Below are 26,275 nucleotides of genomic sequence, written 5' to 3'. Positions count from 1 at the left end.
ATAAGGTATGTTGTACAGCAGCTACTTATATAAAGTCATCAAGTGCTAGTGCCCTACTAAGCATATACAACCATTCCTTATGGGACTTCCTTAACAAACATGTGGATAATCCGCCACAGGCTTGCAGGGAAGATTTTATGGAATTCTTGATTGAGGGCATGATAGTGTCTAACAAGGTGATCAGTGCAGCTGACGACTCATCTCTATTAGCGGCACATGGTTACTGCTATGGACTCGCCTTAAGTAGGCACTCCTGGCTAAAAGTGACAGCCCTCAAACAATAATCTCAGCAGAGAATAATTCATCCAGCCTTCTTTGGTACAACTTTAATCGGACGTCATACAAACTGTAAGATGGCTCATATGAAAGCCAAAATGGGGACCTTGAAGGCTGTTGGTTTGGAGAGATGTAATGAGCAAAAAAACATTCCTACAGACCTTATAAGCAAATGTACTATCCACAAAGGCTTTAAACCCCTCAGTGGCCATAGGGTAATCAACAGTAGCAGCATAAGCCTTTCCAGCAAACAACATAGGTGGCAAACAAAAGAGAGACAGTTACAAGGCAATAGTTACTGATAGGGCCATAGCAATGGGAAGGGAGACACAGGGTATAATATATGATCTTGGAGACAAGGCGAGGAAATTAATTGCATGGCTGGATTGGAAAGAACTTGCGAGTAGACTGGTGCCTGAGTTGATTGACAAGGCAGGCCAGTCAATCACCGATCCACCGAGATAGCGAACACATTCGCGGCTCACAACAGCGAGATATACCACTTGCAGACAACATGCACGGCAAGTGATTCTCAACAACTGCTCAGGGACATTACCCTCCCGACCTTCTCGACCGATGACTTAAAATTACTAGAAAGTGAACTCACCAACAACGAGATAGCCCAAGCAATTAGAAGTCTCAGATGAGGGAAAGCCCTAGGCCCGAATGGCCTGCCGATCGATCTCTACAAACTTTGACCAGATAGACTTGCCCCATACATGCGAGCAATGTATGAGGAGAGTAAGGAACAGGGAGTACTTCCAAGGGACCAGAGGATCACGACGCTGGTCACAATACATAAGGAGAGCAAGCCAAAGACGGACTGTGCCTCTTACAGGCCAATCTCTTTGCTGAATGCTGAACCCAAGATTTTAGCCAAACTCCTCGCCGACCGTCTGGTCAAAGTGATCAATTGACTGGTTCACCCAGACCAATCGGGCATTATGCCTCAACGTAACACTGCACTAAACCCGCACAGAGTGGATGGGGGGAGATGGGAAGGGCGGCCACAATCCAGGTCCTTCCGCCATCACCAAGCATATTGCCCACACCAAATTAGGATGGCGGTGGGTACCGAGGCGGAAGCAAAGTTTGTCCGCTGCTTCACCGCCAAAGGCAATTGCACCGATTGCCTGGCGGACGGTGCAGGGCCCCTAAAATGGTGGCGGTGCCTAGCAGGGATCGTCCACCAAATTAAGATGTGTGTATAGGTAAGGCCTTTCCATGGTGGGAAAGGCTGGCGGGGATTATGTTTGAGGGCCCGTTGCGGGCCACCCTTGGGGTCGCTGCACTGGGGGGTACCCATGGTACCCCCCTGCATTTCCATGCACCAAGTGGCAGGCACCGCGTGGTCCCTGCCACGTAGTGCAGGGAAATGCTGTGCAAGCACTTTTAACATTGCGTACGGTGCTGCAGCCAGCAGCACCGCCCTCAATGTTAAAAGTCTGGGCACATCCTAATCGTAGTGGTGGGACCACTTGATGTCTGGCGGGCGGTCCCAAACACCACTACGATGGCGGGCGGACATAGTCTGCCCGACATTGTAATCAGCCCCTAAGATTCCAAGGATGTATTGGTTCCTTCTTGTGAAGCTTCGTGTCCAGTACACCAAATCTGAGCCAACATCCCTGTCTTTCAACTTGGTGTAGTGGAATCATACAGGCTACTCCTGAGGCCTTCAGTAAACATTACCAAGTTTAATGCTTTTGTTGGCAAGAAATTAATTTAGAACTTGTTCTGGGAAGTTACACTCAGTACAATGGGGATTTAGAGTCTTTTAGTCCTAGCACTACTTCTCATATAATGTGTGATTAACCAGCCCATCTTTCCTACTCAGTGCCTTAACACTGCTTAGTTTGTGCTAGACCTGACCCTCTCTGCAGGGTCACCCCCAGACATGTTTGCCTTCACCCTCTACTTTTTTGCTGAATTTGTTTTTGTGGCCGTAGGACTCTGTGCACTTTACCACTGCAAACCAGTGCTAAAGTGCTTGTGCTCTTTCAACCTTTGGACGGACAGTGGTATTGCGCTAGGTGAAACGATGCCACTCAGGAAAATTGCACATATATTAGTTTCAATAGATCCTGAATTCTGGATGGTGCTTTAAGGTGAGGAGAACCACCAACCTTCCCCAAAATTGCAGCCGAGGCCACTGAATACACAAAGGAAATCCTCAGCACACGTCTGTAGTGTATCTAAACATTTATCTGCACATTGTATGCATAAATAGTAACACAATATTTTGAGTTTCTTGTTTTTCTTTCTTTATTCTTATAGAATAGAGAAAGAAACTCAACATACTGGGCCCGATTCACAGAACTAACTTAAGACAAAATCCTAAACTTACTACCATTTTGGTATTCACAGAAGGCACTTACTCATTTTGGTATTCACAGAAGGCACTTACTCATTTCGGTATTCACAGAAGTTAGGAGTCCTAACTTTAGGACTCCTAAATGCCTTCTGTGAATACCGAAAGTCTTAAAATTAGGATTTTTCTCAGTTTAGTAGTAGTATAGTTAGGACTCCTAACTTTAGGACTCCTAAATGCCTTCTGTGAATACCGAAAGTCTTAAAATTAGGATTTTTCGCAATTTAGTAGTCCTAAGTTTAGGACTCCTAACTTTAGGACTCCTAAATGCCTTCTGTGAATACCGAAAGCCTTAAAATTAGGATTTTTCTCAGTTTAGGAGTCCTAAGGTTAGGACTCCTAACTTTACAACTACTAAACTGAGAAAAATCCTAATTTTAAGGCTTTCGGTATTCACAGAAGGCATTTAGGAGTCCTAAATTTAGGACTACTAAATTGAGAAAAATCCTAATTTTAAGACTTTCAGTATTCACAGAAGGCATTTAGGAGTCCTAAAGTTAGGAGCCCTAACTATACTACTACTAAACCGAGAAAAATCCTAATTTTAAGACTTTCGGTATTCACAGAAGGCATTTAGGAGTCCTAAAGTTAGGACTCCTAAACTTAGGACTACTAAATTGAGAAAAATCCTAATTTTAAGACTTTCGGTATTCACAGAAGGCATTTAGGAGTCCTAAAGTTAGGAGTCCTAACTATACTACTACTAAACTGAGAAAAATCCTAATTTTAAGACTTTCGGTATTCACAGAAGGCATTTAGGAGTCCTAAAGTTAGGACTCCTAACTTCTGTGAATACCGAAATGAGTAAGTGCCTTCTGTGAATACCAAAATGAGTAAGTGCCTTCTGTGAATACCAAAATGGTAGTAAGTTTAGGATTTTGTCTTAAGTTAGTTCTGTGAATCGGGCCCACTGTGTTAATATTTATGCATACAATGTTTCTTTATTCTATAAGAATAAAGAAGGAAAAACAAGAAACTCAAAATATTGTGTTAATATTTATGCATACAATATTTCTTTATTCTATAAGAATAAAGAAAGAAAAACAAGAAACTCAAAATACTGTGTTAATATTTACTAGTTTTGGTTTTGGTTACTATTCTGAAAATGTCACATTTAGAAAGTTGGCATTTTCATGGCTTAGCCATTTTGTGCTTGCAGCCTGTTTCTGGGCCACATGACTGGGTGTAGTTGGCAACTGGTCTTTCTGTAACCCCCCTAGACAGCCACACACAATAAAGAGCTTAGGTGTGGCTGGATAGGCCTTCACTAGCAGCCCAGCCTACACCTGAATAGGCTGTTTCCTGCTTTCACGCAAAGGATTGCTACCCCCTGTAGTTAGTCTGGAGCCAATGCAGGGGAGGTTGAAAACTGATGCACTTCAAAGGGAAAACTCGAGAAGCTTCCCCCACTTCAAAGGAGACACCAGGTATAAATATTGGACCTCAGACAGCAACTGTTCAGTACACTTCTGGACCTGTGGAGACTTTGCCAGGAAGACAGACTGCTGTGCTGTTGAACAGACTGCTAGACTGCTGCCTTGCTGGACTGCTGCCTTGGTGGATTGCTGCCCTTCGACCCACCTGACTGAGTCACAGGGATTAGAACTACACCCGGGCCCAGGACTCCCAGAGGGACTCCAAGGACTAGTCTACTTGCCTCCTGTTCAGAGCCACTGGGACATTACAGAATCCCAGGCGCAAAAACCAGCATCCAGATCCATCTGGAGCCAGCTGCTGACTCCCAAGGGATGCCCCTCAGGTCCTGGACCCTTGGTGTGGCCTCAGTGAAGCTGGAATTTTGGCTCCTCGTGTTCGAGAACAGGCCAGTTGGCATCACAAACTTCTTGCTCTTACAGCCCGCTAACGTGAAGTTCCATCGACCTGACTCTTCGTGCTAAAGCATTGACCACTCGAGGGGAGTGCCACCGCAAAGCTCCGGCCCAACAGTTTGTGACGACATACAGAATCTTCGCGCCAGGCCTGCTTCTCACGCTACATTGTCGTTCGTCTGCAATGCATCCCTGCTCCTCTTGGCCCCCTCCACCGTAACAGGACTCTTCGCGCTGGACTGAGTAGGTAACTTTTTAGTGGGACTAACCTGGCCACTGTATTCGACCCGTGCTCCAACGCAGTCAGCCTGAATCTTTAACTTTCTCCTGGTTTCACTCGATCACATGGAATGGCACTTAGTCATTTTTGGCACTGTTTTCACTTAAATCTTTAAAATTGCATATCTCCAGTTCTACTGATTGGATTTATGTTGTTTGGGTCTTGTTTTATTTATTAGACTTTACTTTATGTGTCTAATGTGCTGTGGGATCATTTGTGTATTATGTTTTCATTTTATTACTTTATGATATTTTGCACAAATACTTTAAACATTGCCTCCATGTTAAGCCTGACTGCTGTGTGCCAAACTACCAGAGGGCTGAGCACAGGTTAATTATGGGTTTGTTTGTGAGTTCACCCTGACAAGGATTGTGGTTCTTGCTTGAAATGGATTTCACCCCCCTCAACCAGTAACTAAATTTCTTAGTTTGGCATCGATATTAGGAGAGCTGGGTTGAAGTAGTTAGTAATGTAGGTTGGAGACGGGGCCTTGTAAAGGAGGGGCCATGTGTGTAGATGGACTTGGAAGCATGGGATACAATTTTTTTGCAATTTAAAACTATAGTATATGTGTGAAAACACTCTTAATCTGGTTGCTGATAACAACATGGTTTCCAGCAAGTTGCAAAGGAAGGAGAGAAAGGGTGAAAAGTAGCTGAATTTAATGTATATTTTTCTACATTATAAGCAAATTTTAATCAACATTAGCTTCTTTTAATAGGGTTTTGATTGATTTGTAGTAATGGTTACTTGCCCAGATGTACTGTTTGATATCTTAACAATTTCAGCAACACAGTTCAGAAATATTTTTAAGGAATTCCCATATTTTAACTACATACAATCCAAGGCTTTAGATGATGTGAGTATATATATTTTTAATTTTAACTATTTGATGAAGCAGTAACTATTTATATTAAAATAAGTGCTTTTGTCTTGTGCATCACTTTAAAAATCCTTTTCTAACTTACTTTAGTTTCAAAAGCCCCTGTTTTCATATTTTAGATGTTTGCATTCTAAGGTCTGTATATTTGAAAGGTCAGCTGTTTAGTACCAACTGTAATGTAATGTTCCTAAAAATATATAGCATTACTGATGTATGAGCTGAAAAATGTAGCTACATATTTGACTGTTGCTTAACCTTTGGCCCCAAGCCACCAGTGAGATGCCGTATAGCGGTTAAAGACCAATAACCTACTCTTTTACGTTGGCCCTTTCCCATTCTCAACATGTGGTTTACCCTTCTTTGTAGTACGACCAGAAATATCTTCTGTAACAGAGTTCAGCTCGCCAGTTCCGCTGATGCATTTGTTTAACACACATCGCAGACATTCCTCCATGAGTACAGTCGTACTTTCAACAGTTCTAATTTTTCATCCAAAGAGTGTGACTCAGAACCTTCTTTGCTGAGTCTTCATATGCAGAGCCTAGCTTCAGTAGTTTGGGTCTATTTTGTTGCAGCTCTTTTCCTTCCATTGTCTTCCTTTAGATTAGGTCGTTTATGCTACAATGCTTCTGCTTGAAGGCACATGCTTTGTGCCATAGGCCATTTTGGAAAATGCAATCTAGTATATTCCTCTCATCATCATCCTGTCATCAGTGCAAGTACCTTCACAACCCTTTGACTTGCATGCAAAGTAAGGATGAACCGATCCCTAGAGATGTTGGATTTCATCAAGTAAGATAATCATCATCATCGAATCACTTTATTCGGTTTTTGCATAAAACCATAGAAGCCAATAACAGTGTGTACAAAGAAGTCTATCATTAGTAAATTCTACCAAATGACATCAAAAACTATTCGCACGAATAAAATATAGTAATAAAAAGTGAATATATAAAAAGTGTTCGAAAAAAGATAAAAGTTAAAATTCCACACAAAAGACTGGGCACAGAATAACAGTACTTTCCAGAATCACATCTCCACTGTCCCTTGTATGTGTCTGGTAATTAATCACAACTGGCATGGAGCCTTATAGCAGATTTTAAAAAGCTAAGAACATTAAAACCAGTATTACCTGACAATATTTGTAAAAAGCTGGACGCACCAGCCTGAACTTTTTTCAAAATGGGGATGATAAAAGTCTTGCGGGGTACCTCATAATACACACAAAACATAAAAGAATGGAGCATGTCCTGTGGAGACTTACCATCACAGCCACAGGACATTAAGCAAGGAGAAGATAAAAAAAGATCAAAATGGAACATGGTCAATAAAAAACTATCATGGCCACTTTAAGGCCCTAAAAGATATGGTTCCGTGGCCTATACGGTTTCCAACATGATATAGCTGCGTACACTAGGCTTCCTTATCTCCCAGTCTTTCCTGTCTGTGATCTGCTGTCTAAAGAAGGACTCCTTTGCCCACCCCAGGTCCTTCCTTTTCACCGTATCTGTATTGGAAAATAAATCAGCTCTTCCCATGCTTGAGAAACACCCCTTGATATACTTAAGCCAGGGGATATGGTGGGCGTAGTCAAGGGCCATACAATCCTTCAGAATCAGTTTGTTTAAGGTTGTCATTTGTCTGAGCCAGATGTTTAACCATAGGGATAGTTGGCAAAAAGACAACAAGTTAGAGAAGTAAGCCGCACCCAGCTCTTCATGTGCTGCTAGGGTTGAAACTCCCTGGGGTACGCTTAAAAGACTTCTCAAAAAACAATTTTCGTCTACTTGTAGTTTCTCATCGGGGGTATATCCCCACATTTCACTACCATAGGATGCCTTGGCTATACACTTAGCCCGGTATATCTGCAGGAGAGCCCATTCGGTCTTTTTCTAAATCTCGAGGCAAAGTTAAAAATAGTGGCATTAGCTCGCAATAATTCACCTTTCTTTCTAAGTGTTAAAGGCCCCCAATTCATCTTATCGTATAACTGGACCCCCACATAGTAAAATATATCTGTCCGGGGGTATCTGAACAGATCCGACCTGGAAGGAATAAAACTTTCTTGGACGAGGTCTCACCCACATCACATAGAATTTCGAGTTATTTATCAGCAGGTCCTGTTCCTCCATAAAAGAGGCAAAGGAGGTAAGCAGCGTTTGCAGGACTCTTGCGGGCCGAGCCATGAGGACTGAATCGTCTGCGTTCAGTAATACGGGCAAACCACGCCAACCCACCTGGGGATAATCTGCCTTAGACTCCACTAATACCTTCTCCGAATTGTTAATGTATAAGTTAAACAAAAAGGGGGCCGAGTTACATCCCTGTCTAACACCTCTCTAAATTGAAAACTGGTGGGTTACCTTAAAATTTTGGGTGTATCGGACCTCTTCTTTTGCGTCTCTGTGGAGGTCCCGTAGGAAGACGACGATTTCTCCATCCACCCCCATGGACAACATGGTGTGCCAAAGTTTTGTTCTATTAATGCTGTCAAACACGGATGACAGATCCATAAAAGCCAGGTAAATAGAACCGGGGCGAGCAACCGTGTACTTGTAAAGAGTAATAAATAAATTTAACCATTGGGCCACAGTCGACCGTCCCAGACGAAAACCAAACTAGGCATCTGCTAGTATGTTATTATCTTCTGCCCAGTGTGCCATTCTATCTAGTAGAACGCGTCCGACCACCTTGACCACTGAATCCTACAGGGAGATTGGTCTGTAGCAATAAGTGCTGTCTCTATTTCCTTTTTTAAATACTGGGACAATGGTAGATATGGCCCAAAAACCGGGGGGTGGGGGGCGAATCTCACGACCGTGAGGGCCGGTACCCACAGGTTCAAGTTGGATTTATAAAGATCGGGGGGGATCCCATTTGGTCCTGGAGCCTCTTGTCAGGGGTCACTGAAATATGTTCTCGAAATGGTGCACCCATTCATCCTCTGTTATGTGTGCCCCAAGAACATTACCAGCATCCTTGGCTAAGAGGGGACTGATTATAATGCTCCAAAACTTGGAGCTTCTTTTTAAGGTACTTACCTCAATGAGATCACTCCATTCCTCTTCCTTCAATACAGCCTTACGTCTTGCTAGTTCAGCTTTATAGGACTTTCAACAGGACTTTATAAAAGCGATGTCCCTCAGTCTACGTCCTAGTGCCTCCTTCAACTTCCTTGATACATGAGAACAGGCACAGTCAAACCATCTAGGGACCGGGTCCGAAAATCGCCGAACTGGGGTGTTAGGAAGATCGGTCATGGTGCTAGAGATTACTTTAAAGGCCTCTATGACGTCATTCGGTTACGCCTGCGGGGTTAAGCATATGGCTAGCTCCTTCTGGCACAGGGCAGATAATGATGTATAAAAAAGATCTGGGGTTATCTGAGTCCATTTTAGCCTTCTACCCCCATCTGTGACTTTCAGTAACCCCCTCTTGCCTGCCCCCTCAAAAGGCGCTAACAGGGGCCAGGCGATTAAGGCACAGAGTGGATTGTGGTCACTGTATATATTTGTCTTGATCGAAAATTCCGAAATCAAATAAAAAAGAGGGGTTGATACAAGTATAAATCAATAAATGAACTACAACCCCTCCCTGAAAAAGATGGTTTAATATCCTTCCTGCCAGGGTCTATTTTGCACATGGTCGAGGTTAGGTCAAATACATTCACTAGTGCGTTAAGGGAGTCTCCCTGGGAATTATGCTTGAAATGGATACCCTTCAGGCATGGGCAGCCCAGGTCTCTAAGACCTGTTAACCTGGAATCCCCATACAGATGAATGTTACAATGTCCAACAATTATTAGGTTGCTATAATCTAGGGAGATCCGGTTTCTTGAAAAGGAGCCCAGTTAAGATATATTGCAGACCTCTAAGAAAGAAGGGGTAGCATTCTAAACGTTCAAAAACACTAATTTTCAGGACCTACTACTAACTAGCAAAGCTTGCAAACAAGGGTTATCCATGGGCAACACGGTAACTCTACATACTAATGTTAAAGAAACATAAACCACTAAACCCCCTTTAGGTCTTCCTAGCTTCAAAGGGATGGTTGATATAAAAACTGACTTATATCCCTCCAAGGAAAAACTGTTCTCGGTGGCCCACGTTTCCTGTAAACAGATCACATCAAACTTTTTTACAAACCAAAACCATGTAGGATTTTGAGAACTTATTAGCCAATCCAGCTTTGTTCCGGGTAATAAAGTTCACTCCTTCCCAACCAAGAGGCCACAACCTTGTGGAAGGTGGTCGCACTGAGAAGTAGATATCCCTAGTTCCACAGGGGCTGCCCCGGATTGTCAATCACAATTATCCATGGAATACAAAGGTGCAAAACTGTTGGAGAGGGGGATATGAGAGGCGACCATCTGCCCCCCTTGCTGGGCCTGCATGGGATGATCCATGGTGCTCCATCCAGAAGACGTAAGCCTGTAGAAGAAACCCAGGGGGAGGACCACAATGGATGAATAAAGACCAAAGGGGGAACTAGAGGTGGTTGAAAATAGATATTTTTCTGCCACATGAGGTCTATTAAAATTGATGATAACGCAGTCTCGATTACAAGTCTTTTTAGACCTCCCTACTCAATTAACTCTCTGCACCATATTGATACATTTTTTCCACCCTCGTTCCCAATGGTGTGTTACAAGTCAGCCAGTGCAAGACTTTATTTTTCAGCTGAGAATAATCTTCTGAGACACCCAGTGAAAGCACTGGTACGTTCCCCAAGCCCACTACATCCAGTGTGGACTCTGGTGGAAGATGCAAAGTAATTGGGTTCTGCTTGGAGCAACCCCAACCCACCTGGCTTAAACTCCCCTTCCCCTCATTAGATATTTCCTCCCTCCTTGTGATTTCATAAAATCTGTTGCTCAGATGAAGAAACTCCTCTTTCTGACCCTACTGGTAGAGCCGCAGAGTTCCGTGGGAGTTGCAAAAGTTGTAAAGACCGTAGGGGATGGGTAGCATGTTCCATTATGGGGTTTTATGCGAGTGGCTGCTCCGTTCTCCTTCGACATTGGTTACGAGGGTCAGAGCCTCAATGCTGGCACAACCAATAAGTCCTGTGAGTTTGGCATGAGATGCTTTTTCCCTTGAAGACATGCGCTAATTGAGATTAGAAAGTTCCAATTCTATTGATGTTAGGCGTTGCATGAGTGGGTTTAATTTAAAGTCCAATGCGGTCTGTAAGGAGCCCAGAAAAGATTCCAGCATAGCCGTCATGTCGGCCATTCCAAATGCTTGCGCGTTGTGTGCCTTTTGCTGCATGCCCTCGGCTCTCGGCCGCTTGGGTTTACCGCCAGTCATAGAACACTTTCTTTTTGCACCAATACTGACCCCAGCTCCTCGTCCTATTCATCCGACCAGAGTTGCTGGATGAGTGGCTGGGGACTTAACAGGGCTACCATAATCCTGTACTTGAGGGAAAGAAGATTCAGACATGGGGACACAAACAGGAGGTGTAGATAGGCTGGTCAATGCAGGGGACAAACCTAGAATAGGCTCAGATTGCGTCAACGCACTCAAAGGGCTAGTGAAAAAGCGATTGGCGGGAGAGCACGAAAGACACTGAGTCACTGACTCAATTTCTTTATCAAGAACCCTGGCTGCCCTTTGCAAAAAGGAGCCATGGTAATTACAGTCCCTGAGGGGACCTTGAGGGCCAGTGTGACCACTTTGCGTTTTCCCATAACTGACCAAAGCTGTAATCACAAACTGCTAGGTGCTGGGGTATGCAGTAATATGATCAGTTAACTTACTGCTGCCTGGTGTTATAATAAAGAACCCAAAACACAAAATCCACGATGTACTATGATAACGTCCAAGGGCCTTATACCCCGCTCAAGCTGATACAAACAAGAAAGCAAAACCTTCGGGCCGAAAAAGAAAGCTGCGTATCCTACCTCCCTCTGATGCACCGTCCATGTGCTTCCCAAGATATTTCAGGAATATTGGCTAGCTGCTGTGTCTCTGTGAAGGAGAAAAATCAGAGTCCAAAAACCAAACGCCAGAAAACTAAGGGGGGGGAGCAGGGGGGGGGGCAGCCCAACCTCCTCTGGTCTCCGACTGGTGCGGACAGGCCCACCCTTGGCCCAGGCTTTGCCCGGGCACGGCCCGCGCCTCGGAAGGTCAACAGTGCTTTTCAGCATGTGGGGGAAACTCTTCCTCGTGCCCAATGGGATCCTGGGACTGCGAGGCTCCTTGCTGCCCAAAGTCACCACCACCACCACCAGAAACAAAACAGCCTCTGTTGCCGCGGGAGGTCAACAGCGCATTTCAGCGCGTGGCATGGGGGAATCTCCTCCTTCTGCCCAGTGGGATTCTATGGGATCCCGGGACTGCAAGTCCCCTTACTGCCCAAAGTCACCACCAGCAGAAACAAAACAGCGTCCTGCGCCACGGGAGGTCAACAGTGCTTTTTAGCGCGCTGCGTGGGGGAATGTCCTCCTCCTGCCCAGTGGGATCCTGGGACTACGAGTCCCCTTGCTGCCCAAAGTCACCACCGGCCGAAACAAAACAGATAATCAAGAGATAAGTGCATGATTTTGGGAACCGGGAACGGTAATGAGCACTCTTCTGGCAAGTGAGATAGTGAAAAGAAGAATTGATGGACAGAATGCTGATCAGTGTCAAACATTCAGCCTAGTACAGAGATCTGCGCCTAAATCCTTCGTTTTTTGCTCCCCATGCCATTCCAGATTAGACCCAGCCATATGCAAATCAGTTTTGACCCAGTTCCCCATGAGAACAGTCCAGCCCGAACTACCAGGCCAGGTCCTCCCTGGACCAGAAACAGGCATCCTGAAACCGGTTTCAGGGCATTACCCCTCATCAGCCAGGTTAGGTTGACTCCAGTGGCATGGAGAGCACGGGACCCATGTCAGGGCATACCCGTCCCACTCCGGGTGACATTTGCAAAAAGAACAATTGATGGACAGAATGCTGATCAATGTGAAACATTCACCCCAGTACAGATATCTGGGCCTAAATCCATCGTTTATTTGCACCCCATGTCTTTACAGTTTAGACACAGCCATATGCAAATCAGTCTTGACCCTGTTCCTCATGGGAACAGTCCTGCCCGAACTGCCAGGCCGGGTCCTCCCTGGACCGTAAACAAGCATCCTGGGCAATGTTACCTCTAATTTATTTCCACTCTGTGCGGCAGTGTAAGATCTCTGTGTGCTGCAGACAAGTCTATGTGCGCCAAGGAACCAATGATGTATGTGACTGAAACGCTGAGCTTTGTAAATCTGTAGCAATCGCCTCTACAAACGTTTGTTTATAACAATAGTGAAAACAGGTGAAATTCACACATACAGCTACATTTAATAAGGTCTTGGGACAGTTTTGTAATGTTGATACACTTTGTCATGACATGTATTATTTACTCATGTGGCACCTGCACCCCAGGGGGCAGATTTATAAGCCCCTTGCGCCACTTTTGCGTCACTTTTCCCATGTTAAAAGTGACGCAAAAGTGGCGCAAGGGGCTTATAAATCTGCCCCCAGGTTTATAATAGGCTAGGACTCAGAAGGATGTACCATTATAAGATGTTGCTGAAGGTAAAGTGGTGGCCTGGTGATACTGACCTGGAAGGGTTAGAGCTAGTTAATACAGCCTTTATGGACCCAGAAGAGGGGGTTGAGTTAAGTGGTATTTGCTACACCATACGATTAGAAAACACCCTCTAAAGCAATCTTGATGGCGAACAAGTCATAAGTGACTAACAAACAGAATGGTGATCATCTTATCCTAAAAGGTGTGAGCCACTTGTTCTTGAAGTTCTGAATCATCTAGGTGATCATGGCCCGGTAGGAGTATGGGCTCTTGGCATGACGTCTGTTGTTTTTCTTCTGCTATACTTTCTCCGTCTTTGCCTTGCTACCCCTGAGTCTCTTCCTCTTTGGCCCCTGAAAACCCTTTCCCAGGCTCTCCTTCATGGCATCCAGGACCTCCAAAGGTTTTAGGTCTGTGGACTTTCAACTTCACATTATCTACTGACTAAATCTGTCCAGCAAAATTATTAGCGTCCCCTCACTCCTGGACAGACCCACTACACCACTCTCCTCAGTGGCATTGCTACCTGTTGATCCACCATGAAGCTGGGACCGCAAATGAAAGTATTTTTCTAATCATGCTGGTGAAAACCAAATAGGGCAAAGTGTTTCTGTGATTTTCAACAATTTTGAGAACTGCTCGACTCCGGCTATCAAAGTCGAGTTCAAACAGATACTGGCCTCAGACTGTGACACGGAGAACCTAGGCTTGGAATTCTTGAAGCTAAAATTGGATGTCTCTCATTCACAATCTGTATAAGACACAGCATTTTCCTGTGAATCGATTGTGGGATTAAATCCTACAAGTTATGGGGTAGAGGCAAAAGTCGCTGTGTAATGCGTAAATTGTCATGAAAAGTGTCATTTTTAGCCGGGTGAAAGTGAATGCAGTCCTTACAAGTGAGCAGGTGACTGTGACACTATAAAGACCACTACACCTTCAACAAACCCCAGTAATAGTTACACTTCTTTTTGTTGCGCTCCTTTTAGAGACTCCTTACTTTTTCATCCCACTTAAAGCCATGGTGACAAGTATGATTTCTCCTTTTGCTGGCTACACTTGACACATGAAACAGACTGAGGAGCAGAGTCTCTGAACCAAAGAAGGGGAGTAAGAACAAATGAACTTCTTTATGCAGTCCTGTGCAGAGCGGGGAGTGAATAGAGATTGGCGAGCCAACTAATTAACAGGGAGAGCTGAGCCAAGGATCGGCTCTCGCTCTAAGAGCCGCTGTACGAGCCAAGCGTTTAAAATGTTTGCCATCTAAATCGAGCAAAAAATATAACGTTAGATTATAATAAGTTGTCTTTGAGATTCAAGAAAGAGTATTTCTTTAACACGCAGTAGCATTTCACCTAAGCATATTCGTTTATTTGCAAAGTATTTCTAAAAAGTAGGGGGCAGATCTATGTCGGAGATGCGCCACTTTTACGCCGCCGTTGCGTCACTTTTGTGACGCAGCGGCGGTGTAAACCCTGCGCCACGTTGCGCCATATTTACATCGTGACGCATCTATGGAGATGCGTCACGATGTAAAGCCCTGCGCCACGTAAAACCTGCGTCAGGTTTCACGTGGGCGTGTCGACATAGGGGGGGGCGTTCCGTCGCAGGAACGCCCCTGAAAAGTGACTCAGTCAAATCTATAAGATTTGACTGAGTCACTTTCCCAACGCTGATGCGCCAAAACCCTGCGCCTGCTTGAAGCAGGCGTAAGGCTTGACGCACCATGTTAGGGATAGGGATGGTTGGAACAGTGCTGGAGTTGCGTCGCGCTTGCGACGCAACTGAAGCACTGCGCCAACCTTACGCCATTGGATGCGTCACGCATCTGTTTATTCCTGCGCCATGATGCGCCGCATTATAAATGCGGCGCATCATGTGTGGCGCAAGGGTAAACTTGCGTGACGCATCATTCCTGGCGCATCCTTGCTGATTTGCAGGGATGCGCCAGGCAACATAAATCTGCCCCTAGGAGTTTTTAAACATGAACTGAAATACCTGCCTACCTGGGCCCTGACGACCGTGCTATAAGTGACCAAAGAGGCAAGTCAGTTAAATTCAGGAAATGTGGCCTAGATTCTTATTTTTTGATAGCACCACTTTATAAGCTATTAAAAAATCAAACACAAAAAAAGTTTTTTTGTACAGCACACATCCTGAACTAAATTATTTTAAAATGGTCTTATGTGATAACAAACAAAAAAGTTGCTCAGTGAAATTATCTATTTGCCTAGGATGACACAATTTGGTCAAGCAAAAATTGATACAGGTTTTCCAGTTTCAGGCTGTGCACTTCAGCCACTAGATTGGTATCTCTTAGTGACATCAAAGATTAATGTTTTGCGCTTAATTCCTAAAGGATGTGATTAGATTTTAATTCCAGACAGAATCCACCTTTTATTTTGCAAAGTTTTACCCAGTGCTTTACAACAGATAACATATATTAAGTATTATCAGCGCCTCTGCTGCATCAGGCTCCCAGAGGACGCTGTTGCTGCTGAATACTTGAAGGTCCCCCACTCGAAAATAATAATGAAAGAAGCATATTAACAATTGCCTGCTCCGAGTGCTGTCATCCACCGTAGCAAAACCCATGCATGTAAGAGAAAGACTTTCAAGTCCTTTCACATGCATTCTGATCCTCCACCCTGCCTTGAAAACTCGCTGTCTCTGTAATTCAGCTCCAAGAATGTGAACTTTTTGTCCTACCCCTAACAAACCATTTCTTGGTCTTGCATGGAGCAGTGAAGTGCGCACTGGGGAGAGTGTGCCCGTGCTGGGGAAAGGCACTGTGCGTGCCCGCTCAGGCGTACATGCTACAGGGAACAATGATCCTGGGACTGAATCCGGGACTTGGCAGTTCGGGCTGGACTGTTCCCATGAGGAAAAGTGTCAAGACTGATTTGCATATGGCTGGATTTAAACTGGGGTGGCATCTTGAGCAAAAGAACGACACAGTCTTTCATAAAATCTCCCATAGTTGCCACTCCCTTATTGGTTGTAGAGCCAGATGAAACTCATTCAGCCTAGGAACAGTAGGATTACTAGTTGCTCGCCATTTGTAGCTTCTAAATGTGGCAAATGTGGCTGCAGGATTTGATTCCAAGCTATTTTCTTTGTGTCAAATCCCAGTGCAGCTCCTAGCACCCCAGATGCAGCTCCTATAGTCTTGTGGGAAATTACACACACCAGAAGGCCAGTCCAAGGAAACATTCCCTAATATCCAGATCTCACAACCTCATGTCCAGCTATGAGCCCTGACTTTGATCCTAAGAGCACATGCTAGCCTTTCAAGGATGGACGATTCGTAGGTGGATCCCACTTCTAGTTTCCCTCCCCACTACAGGACTGGTCTGGAGCATAAGATATCTGTCCAGACAGTAACTCTGATGCAGATCCCTGTAACCATGAGTACTTGCACCAAACCAAAATGCTTCCATGCCGTTATATTATTGATATAATAATATTCTGTATGCTTGCTGGCTGATGGTACCCAGACTGAGGTGTTACTTCAGGCTGCTTGTCTGGAAGTTGTCCACAGCCTTCTTCCATGGCTAGAGTCTCCTTCCTCATGACAACTCCTCTTGGACCTTAAAGGCCACAATATAACATTTTGTAGCATGTTTGTCTGGAGTTCTCTTAAGGAGAAAGAAGCAAGCAATTTGCTTACATTTCTTGCTTTATTTTTATAAAAGCTTTAGAAAACGCAATAGAAGAGTTGAACTTCAATATCTATGAATCACAAAGGAAAAACAGCACCTCCGAGAAGACCAACAAACAATTGCTTTCCAGTATATTCTTTAAGATCACCTACAGAGATTAACCTTACTCTTTCTTTGCAATGAAGAAGTTAGAAATGTAACTCAGGTGACAATGCCTCCTTCCTGTTTGTAATCAGATCCCAAAATAATCCAATAAACAAATCTGCATTAATTGTCGTCATTGCAATTTGAACAACCAACAATTCAGAAAACAGGGAATAGAGATCTTAAACCAGTCTGCTTTGCAATCTTATAATCACATAAGCAATATAATTTGTCTGTTTCAGTAATGACAACAATCCATGTTTCAGCATTGGGAATATGCAGGGGCGGCTTGTAAGTACATGGATCCGTGGAGTGGGCAACTGAGTGGTGGGGAAGGGTGCATGCTTGCAGGCAAGGCAAGTAGAAAATAATAAAAACAAAATAGTCATTTACCTTGCTTGTTGCATGTCAGGCATCTTCCTCGCTCCGGTCCCAGTTCTGTCGGCTCCGTGAACTCCAGTCTCCAGGCAATTCGCCTTAACAATCCTGGTGCTACTTTCAAGCTGGTAACCAGCATGAGAGAAGTGCCAGGATTGGATGGAGCTGGCCGGCTGGATGCTCCTTCAGGCCTTGTAGGCCTGTGCTTGGTCTCCACCCAGCTGTCTAAGACAGCTAGGTGGAGGGCTTCAAAGTGCGCATGTCACTTAGTCCGGCGCAAGAAAGCTGGACAAACTGACATGCGTACTTTGGAACATCCAGCTAGTCACGCTCCTCCAGTCCTCTGTACTGCAAATCGTCAGCAGAGGAGGACACCCCCCATTTTTCCCGGCTGGTGGCAGACTGGCAGCTGCAGTGTGTAAGAGAGTAGGGTCTGCTTTCTATGTTCACCCCCACTTTTTGCTTTTGCTTTACTGGTTTTCGACTTAGATATGGCTGTGGGCCTGCTAATCAGACCCACAGCCCTGCTGTTCTCTCTCTAAATTGATACTATGTACTTTAGGTGCATAACCCATTTGGATAGGATCACCTTATTGGCCCCTGTACAGTGTACCTTAGGTACCCCGGGCATAGGTGTACCCTAGGCCTACCAGGGGCTGCAGCACGCATTATGCCACCCCTGGCCTGGCCTTCCATTATGACACAACTGGCTGATCACTCAGCTGGGGCAAGGTTGTGTAATCACTCCTTGCTTAGGTGTAGTATTCCTATACCTATCTTATATATAGACACATGTGTACCTGTCAGCCACTCCTATGGCAGGCCTTAACAATCCTGGAGGCAGAGTGCTTGGTAACATGTGAGATGGTGCTCTAGCATGAGCTGAGCCTGTCTGCAGCTTCCGGAACCATGTCCTTATAGCTGTTCTATGATATAGCCTACCATATACTCTTAAAGTGCCTTATAATCTTAAACGGTTATGGTAACAATGGTTGGGCTTTATCAAAACATGTCGTGTAAGGTGTCTAACACTTTGGAATAATACCCCCATCCCATTTCTGGGGATGAGGATATTATCCCCCCCTTCTAGAGGGAGAAGACATGTTGTAACCTGCTTTCCCGGTTAAAGTTAACCAGAGCCCCAGCATCACAAAATGGATGCTGCTGCCACGACACAAGTCTGACCTCCTGCTGCTGGGAGTGATCCCGGCAAGGGAGGCTTGGACAATAGGTTTCCTGCCTTGGGAGGTGCGAGCACCACCCCAGACAGGCCTTAGTGTATTGGGGCAGGGAGGGATGAATGAAACGAGACACTGCCTGGGGCACACAAGGTGCTCCATGCATAGTCCAGTTCAAACCGGTGCTGGGGCACTCCAGCCCCAGTCCTGGCGCGAAACTGGACAAAGGGAAGGGGGTGTAACCACCCCCCTCCCAGGTCCCACCCATAAGGCGTGACCTAGCAGGCAACCCAGCCCCCCAGATTAGTATAAGAGTGGTAGCTGGGGGGGGGCGTGGCTTGGCTGCCGACGGGCATGGACGCGTGAGCAGAGAGCTCCGCATCCAGCCCAGCTAATCATCCTGTTTCACCGACAGCCCCGGTGTTCCAAACGCCTGGAGGGCAGCCTTGAGTGCTCCGGTCCATGACCGCGGCGGAGCGGAACGCGGCGCCGAGGGCTGGCACCGCGCTGGGAGAAACGACGGCCGCGAGCGGCCGCCGGCCATCTTGGGCGGCCTGAGGGCAGCGGACCGACCGGGGCCCACAGTTTCGTGGGACTCGCCCGGAAGTGAGGCGCGGACGGCTGAAGACACCGGAAGTGGCGGCCCCGACGGGGCGGAGGCCGAACCGGGTCGGAACCTGCCTGAAGGGGGGGCCCAGCCGCTGCTGGCCCTTGCAGCGCTGGAGCGGACGCGACAGCCACCTGGAAGAGGAGAAGTGCCCCGACGCGCTGAGCGCGGCCTGACGGAGGTGGAGAGCCCCGTGGAGCGGAGTGCGGCCTACAGTGGGGCGGTGACCCTGGTGACGGCGGGGCTGTGGAACCCCCGGACGTGCTGATAGCTGGTCGGGAGCGGAAGGATCGGCGCCACGCAGGTCATTGTGGAGGTGGCCGGCCGGGCCTTGGACTGCTGACCGGACCGACCGGCTGGGCGGACTTTGCCTCGGGGGCGCAGTGGGACGATAAGACCGTGGCCGACGGGGGTGCCTGCGGCGGTCGCGCCGCGCTGCGGGGACGACAGGCTTGGAGGATTGGTGGAGTGGAGCGGCCCCTCAGAGAGCAGGACATTGGCGGCTTGGGGCGGGAGGCTGTAGCGCCTCGTGGTCGAAGAAGAGACCTGCCGTGACCACTGGGCTAAGGCCTTGCGCTACCTGGTGATAGCATCGCGGCCCCCTGGCGGGCTCCCTGACCTGAGAGCATGGGCAAGCCGAGGTCCAAGCCGGGAGCGACTCCGGCGGACTCCGTGGGTGACCAGGCTGGTGGCCGGGATGGTGGGACTCACGTAGACCCTGCGGTGGGGCTCCAACAGCGTCAAATGGAACAAATCCTGCAGGCCATAACGGATACCCGGACGGCGCTGCAGACGGACATTGCGCAGGTGTCCTCTGATCTGGGACAGCTGCGCGCGGACCATAGGAAGCTGGTGGATAGAGTCAAGCAGACGGAGGACACGTTGGATTTGGCAGCTCCGGCGCAGAAGGCATTGGAGGCCCAGTCGGCGGACCTTCTCAGGAGGGTGGCGGCCCTAGAGAAGAGGGCAGAGGACGCGGAGGGACGCAATCGCCGCAACAACATCCGTGTGGTGGGCCTGCCTGAAAAGATTGAAGGGGGGGACATGCTGGCTTATCTGGAGACCTGGCTGAAGGAGGTGGTGGCGCCGGGAGGGCTGACACAGTTTTACACCTTGGAAAGGGCGCACAGGGTCCCGGCCCGGCCCCCGGATCCGGGCCGACCTCCCAGGCCGGTGGTTGCTCGGCTGCTGCACTACAGGGACCGCGATATCATACTCCAGAAGGCGAGATCCATGGGCCCCTTTCACGTGGAGAATGTCCCGGTATCAATTTATCCGGATTATCCTATGGAGGTCCAGCGCAGGCGCTCCTCCTTTCAGGCGGTGAAAAAGGCACTGCGGGACGAGGGCCTGCAGTACTCCTTACTGTTCCCGGCTCGCCTCAGGGTGGTACTGGACGGCAAGACATTCTTCTTTACAGATCCCGTGGCAGCCTGGGGCTGGTTCGAATCGGCCCGAACGGGAGCAGCGGCGCATGTGGACGAGGAGGGACCATCGGGGACCCGAGCGAGGGCCCGCCGCAGCAGGCGCAACAGGACACGGACAGCAGGGGTTCGATCACCGGGAGCGTCTCAGACGGCGCTGGAGCGGCGGGCCGCGTTGCAGGCGGTCTCTGTGATTTCAGGGGCCGCGACCTCCCAGCCCAGTGAGAACTCGGGCTCCAAGAGGGGCTCGGAGGCCTCCCTGTCGGATGGCCCCGGAGAGGATGCGGAGCTGCTGCCGGACGTGACCCCAAGAACGGCAGATGAACTGCTGGACGCTTGAAGGAACCGGGACTTCCCCGGGCGCAGTAAGAGGCGCAGAGTGGGAGCTGTGTGTCTGCGGGGTGGAGGGCCCTGAACTGGCTTTGCGGGGTTGGGAGTGTGATCGGTACTTGCTGATGCCTTGCGGTCCGGGGATAGCTGCTGGGGGGGCCCCGGGATGGGGAGCTGGAGAGCGAGAGAGTTGAGGGGGCGAGGAACACCGGGGGGGGGAATTGCAGGGACTGGGCGCGGATGCACAACAAGGGACAGTCGACCGGCCCGTCTGGTGCAGAGCCACCACCTCACCCTCACGGACAGTGTGAGACGCTGGTGGCTACCAGAGTGTTAGATAGTGTTTGGGGTGGTATTTGGATGGGTAACTGCAGTTTAGCACCTGTTCTGGGGAGGGGAGGGCGTGTGGGGAGTTGGGGAGTTGTGGGGTTTCAGGGGAATGTCAGTGTGCCTCGGAGGGTTGGAGAAGAGTGGTTGGTACGGCGATGGGATGGGGACCCCACCTGAACTGCGAGTCCTGACCTGGAATGTAAGGGGGCTCACCTCTATGGGGAGGAGATATAAAGTCCACGCCTACCTGGTGCGGAGAGGGATCCAGGTAGCCTTCCTCCAAGAAACCCATTTAGATCACGAGGAGGGGAAGGCGTTACAGCGGCGCTGGCGAGGCCAACTATTCTATACTACCTTCTCCAAGTTTGCCCGAGGGGCCCTGATATGGGTTAGAGCGGGAGTCCCTTTCCAGCCGCTGGCGACACTGGTGGACCCGGAGGGCAGGTTTGTAGCAGTGCAGGGGAGACTAGATGGGAGGGACATGGCCTTATGTAGTGTGTATGCCCCTAATGTAGACCAGGCCACCTTCTTTTCCAGACTGTCGGGGCAGCTTGCGGCCTATTTGACGGGGACGGTGGTGTTGGGGGGGGATTTTGACTCAGTGGTAGATGTTGAGCTGGATAGGTCCCACCCGTCCCTGGCACAATCGGTGGTCCGTAGGGTGGCTAATAGCAGGCGCGCTTGGCAGGACACATGGGGGTTGGTAGACACATGGCGGACGCATCATCCGAGGGATAGGGATTACTCCTTCTACTCAGCCCCCCACGAGTTGTATGCCCGCTTTGACAGCATATTGTGTTCCCCGGATGCCCAGACTCTGATGCGACACAGTGAGTACTTGGCTAAAACCATCTCGGACCATAACCCTTGCATGGGGGTGCTGCAGTGGTCTAGACAGCGGCAGGCGATACCCACTTGGCGCTTAAACCCCTTGTTGCTGGAGGACCCGGTTTTCCGGGCTGAGGTTAGCGGCTGCATAGAGCAGTACTTTAGGATTAACGCGGATACGGCGTCGACCCGGGCGGCGGAGTGGGACGCGTTCAAGGCAGTGGTCCGGGGAGTTTGTATATCATCCACCGCTGGCGTGCGGAAGACTTTGTTGAAGGAGGTAGCGGGGGCGGAGGCCCAACTGCGGACGGCTGAGCGCGCACATCAGGCAGGGGAGGGCGAGCTACCTGCGGTCGTGGAGGCACGGGAGGGCGTGGCGGTGTGTGTAGAGAAGCTTCGCTGCTTTGATCATAAGGAATACCTTACCCGGGCGCATGCGGAACGGGACAAGGTGGGGTCTCTTTTGGCATGGTTGGCGTCCCCGACGGCCCGCGGTACACCTATACTGTCTCTGGTCGAGGCAGGGGGGGTCCCAGTCTATTCTCAGGAGGAGATTAATAGGCAGTTCGCCAGTTATTACGCAAGGCTGTATGACAGCACCATGCGGGGAGAACCTGAAGGTTTAGCTGAGTTTCTGGTGGCGGCTCGCCTGCCCCGGCTGGACCCGGAGAGCGAGAAGGACCTCGGGGGTGCTATCACCCTGGGCGAGATTCGTGCAGCAATTAAGCAAATGGCCAGGCGAAAGACCCCGGGGGTAGACGGACTGCCCATCGAGTTCTATGCGGCTTGCCCAGATTTGCTTGCGCCGCAGCTGCAAGTCCTTTACGGAGAGGCTTGGCGTCTTGGGCGCTTACCAGCCTCCGCTCGAGAGGCTATTGTGGTGCCTCTGCTGAAACCAGGAGGGGAGGCCGGCGCGCGCACGGCATACCGCCCGCTCTCCATGTTGACGGTGGACTACAAAATCCTGAGCAAAATCCTGGCGTCGCGCCTGTTGACTCATATGACCGCCTTGATCCATCCAGATCAGGCGGGCTTTATCCCACGACGTAACACGGCCACGTCGGTGCGACGTTTGCTACGGGTGATGGAGCTGGACCGGGACATATATCCGGAAGCCTGCACTCTGTCGGTCGATATTGAAAAGGCCTTCGATAGTGTGGAGTGGCCCTATTTATACCGAGTGCTACGGGCTTTTGGCCTGGGGGACGGCTTTGTACGCTGGACCACCTTGCTCTATAATGAGGCCACGGCCCGGGTGAAGACGGGGGTTACTATCTCGGCCTCCTACCCGGTGCGGAGGGGAACGAGGCAGGGTTGCTCGCTCTCCCCCTTATTGTTTGCCCTGGCTATTGAGCCGTTGGCGGCGCATGCCCGGCTGGGGCGTTCTTATGCTGGAGTTCACCTAAGGGGGGATGCTCACTATATCTCCCTGTATGCTGACGATCTGCTGATGTTTCTGGCGGATGCCGAGGGAGCGCTGAGTGGGGCGACTGCCTTGTTGGAGGCCTTTGGACGCCTCTCAGGGCTCAAGGTCAACTGGGGCAAGACATGCTTGTTCCCGCTGGGACCGGGCGGCCGGGCCCCCCAGTCACTGGGACTGGTCCGATGGGAGGGGGACTGCCTGCGGTATCTGGGGGTTAATATCTACCATACCCAGCAGGACTTGCTGGAGGGGAACATTGGCAGAGCCATTTGCGGATTGCGGGGCAGCATGAGTTTCTGGAGTACACTCCCGCTTTCGTGTGCCGGGAGGGTTGCGCTGTTGAAGATGGTGGCGTTGCCACGACTCCTCTATTACTTTCGCACCCTACCTATATGGGTGCCGGCGTCGTACTTCCAACGGCTTAGGGCGATGTCCACGGGCTTCATTTGGGGCTCCGGGAGAAGGCGGGTGGCGTTGACCACCCTGCGGCGGCCGAGGGCGGAAGGGGGCCTGGCAGTCCCGGACTTCGAGTGGTACTATCTGGCGGCCCAACTCCAGTGGCTCACGCAGGCGGTTGCCAGAGAATACCGGGGCCCGGAGGGCCCACAGGGCAGGCTGATTCCGCGACATGTGCTAGCCTTCATAGTCTTACAGCAGAGGCTGGACCTTGACCTGCTCACGTTGGAAGAGCGTACACTCCGGCTGTGTTGGAACCGATGCCAGAGGAAGGCGGCGATAACTCGCCCCTATGCCCCGGAGATTCCTTTGGGGATGTGTACGGCGTTCCCGCATGGAGGCGATTGGTCTGGGCTGGCTGTTTGGGAGGAGTTGGGTGTGCAGATGGTGGGTGACTTATTCCGGGAGGGGGTGCTGCTGCCATTCCAAGAGTTGCAGGACTCCTATGGGCTCCCACGTGGGGACTTCTTGCTTCACGCGGCCCTGGTAGCGAGCCTTCAGCGGCACTGGAATGCGGGGCTCTCGGAGCCGCCGGTCGCTGCGGGTTGCCAATATGTAGTGATGGCAGCGGGGACGTCCAAGGCCATTACTTGCCTATACCGCAGGCTGGCGATGGAAGGCTTGCCGCCTCTTGCCACCTTGAGGGGCAAGTGGGAGTTGGACCTTGAGAAACCGATCCCCGAGACTACCTGGTCCACGCTGGTACGGCGGGCCTGGAAGGGAACGCGCAATGCCCGGTTCCAGTTGGTGCAATTTTTCACGTTGCACCGGGCGTATTTGACACCGGTGAAAATATTGCAATTTTTTGGGGGGGCGCACTCGCAGTGCCCGCGGTGCGGGAGAGAGGGCGCTGATCTTCGCCACATGTTTTGGTCCTGCGTCCAGCTGGGTGATTATTGGGCAGAGGTCATGGATTGCCTTAATCAGGTGACGGACCGAGCTATTGACCCGGATTTGGGGGCCTGTTTGCTGCTTTGGTTCCCGCACACCCGCCGGACGAAGGTCACTAGCAAGTTTTACGACTTAGGATTGATAATGGCCAAGAGGGAACTGACTATGCACTGGAAGTCCAGGACGGGGCCTAGCTTCTTGCGATGGAGGGCGGCCTTTGTGCGTTGGGCTGGGGCTGAGGGTGCGCTCCGGTTGCAATTAGCTCTTCGGCGTGATGACGAAAAGGCGCTGGCGACGGCCCGGGCGTGGGAGGCGCTGGTGGTGGAACTTCAGGGGCTGATGGCTGACAATGGGGTAGAGGGGGACACATCTGGCGGGCAGGAGGAGGTGGCGAATGGGGAGTAGAAGGGGAGTAGTAGTGATCGCTGGCAACGAGGCTGTGGCTAAAGTGTAAGGGAAAGACAGGGATTCCTAGTGGAGGGCGAGTACCCATGTCTGATTTATGACAGGGAAGGGGCACATCGGGAGCGAGGTGAAAGACAGGAGGCACACTGACATGGGGTGGGGAGGGAGGGGGGAGGGCCGGTAGGGGCCGGAAGCTCATTCTCCCGGTTGTTGGCTGGTAACTTTATGTGTACTAAACATTCTTTGGCCGTGGAGGAAGCGGGTTTGTACTGTGTTGTTGCTATGAAAACAATAAAAAATGTTTCAACAAAAAAAGAGTGGTAGCTGGGCCCCAGGAGATTAGATTATCCTGAACCTGCAACTTGAACAGAAACTCTGGACCTTCGACATTCGACGAAAGAAGAAGACTGAAGAATCTCCCTTGTGGCCAAGGAGTGGCTACCCTGTGCAAACAGGCACCATCAAGAGACTACCCTTTGCTTTGCTGAAGTTCTACGAGGGACCGACTGCAGAGCCCGACCAGAGCCTTGACTTCCAGACTTCTCCGACCCTGATCCACATCCACAGCCGAGCTGAGATCCGTGGAGGCGACGAGAGACGTGGGACCGGCTACCTGGGAAAAGTGGCTAGTATCTTCCAGCGCAGCTTCTGAGGCACCATCGAAGTTGTGCACCGGGGATTGAGAAGCCCCAACCCCAAGCACCATCTGCACCGAAGATCAGCCCCCCACACTCCACGAGTCCTGCGTGGGGCCCTTCTGCATTTTCCTGCTTGCCGCGTCTGTCCGGTTGCTTGCCCGTTGGCTAGCGGCCTTTGTGACGACACACCTTGAAATCTTCACTGCTGGTTTGGCTCCTCCAGACTGGCTCCCGCTTCTTTGCAAAAGAGAAGCACCCCAGACCTTCCTGGTCTGCACCAGAAGCAAGTCCTCCGTTCTTCGTGGGTTCCACTTGCCAAGGCTTGGTGAGTCCTAGTTCGACTTCGACGCCGCCGACAGCAAGAGCCTTCGTGGGACAG

At 49.6% G+C, this 26,275-nt stretch overlaps 1 protein-coding gene across 1 annotated transcript in view; it reads left to right on the top strand.

Annotated features, from left to right (window-relative positions):
- Positions 1–26,275, top strand: part of HFM1 (helicase for meiosis 1) — a 3,754,865-nt gene that overhangs the window by 465,887 nt on the left and 3,262,703 nt on the right. Inside the window, exon 6 of the mRNA XM_085599940.1 lies at positions 5,545–5,615. Within this exon, the coding sequence (XP_085456066.1) occupies positions 5,545–5,615 (71 nt within the window). The remainder of the gene's footprint in view (positions 1–5,544; positions 5,616–26,275) is intronic.

This window comes from Triturus cristatus, chromosome 4_2 (assembly GCF_964204655.1).
Source record: "Triturus cristatus chromosome 4_2, aTriCri1.1, whole genome shotgun sequence".
Taxonomy (NCBI): Eukaryota; Metazoa; Chordata; class Amphibia; order Caudata; family Salamandridae; genus Triturus; species Triturus cristatus.
This window is presented reverse-complemented; position numbering and strand designations above follow the sequence as displayed.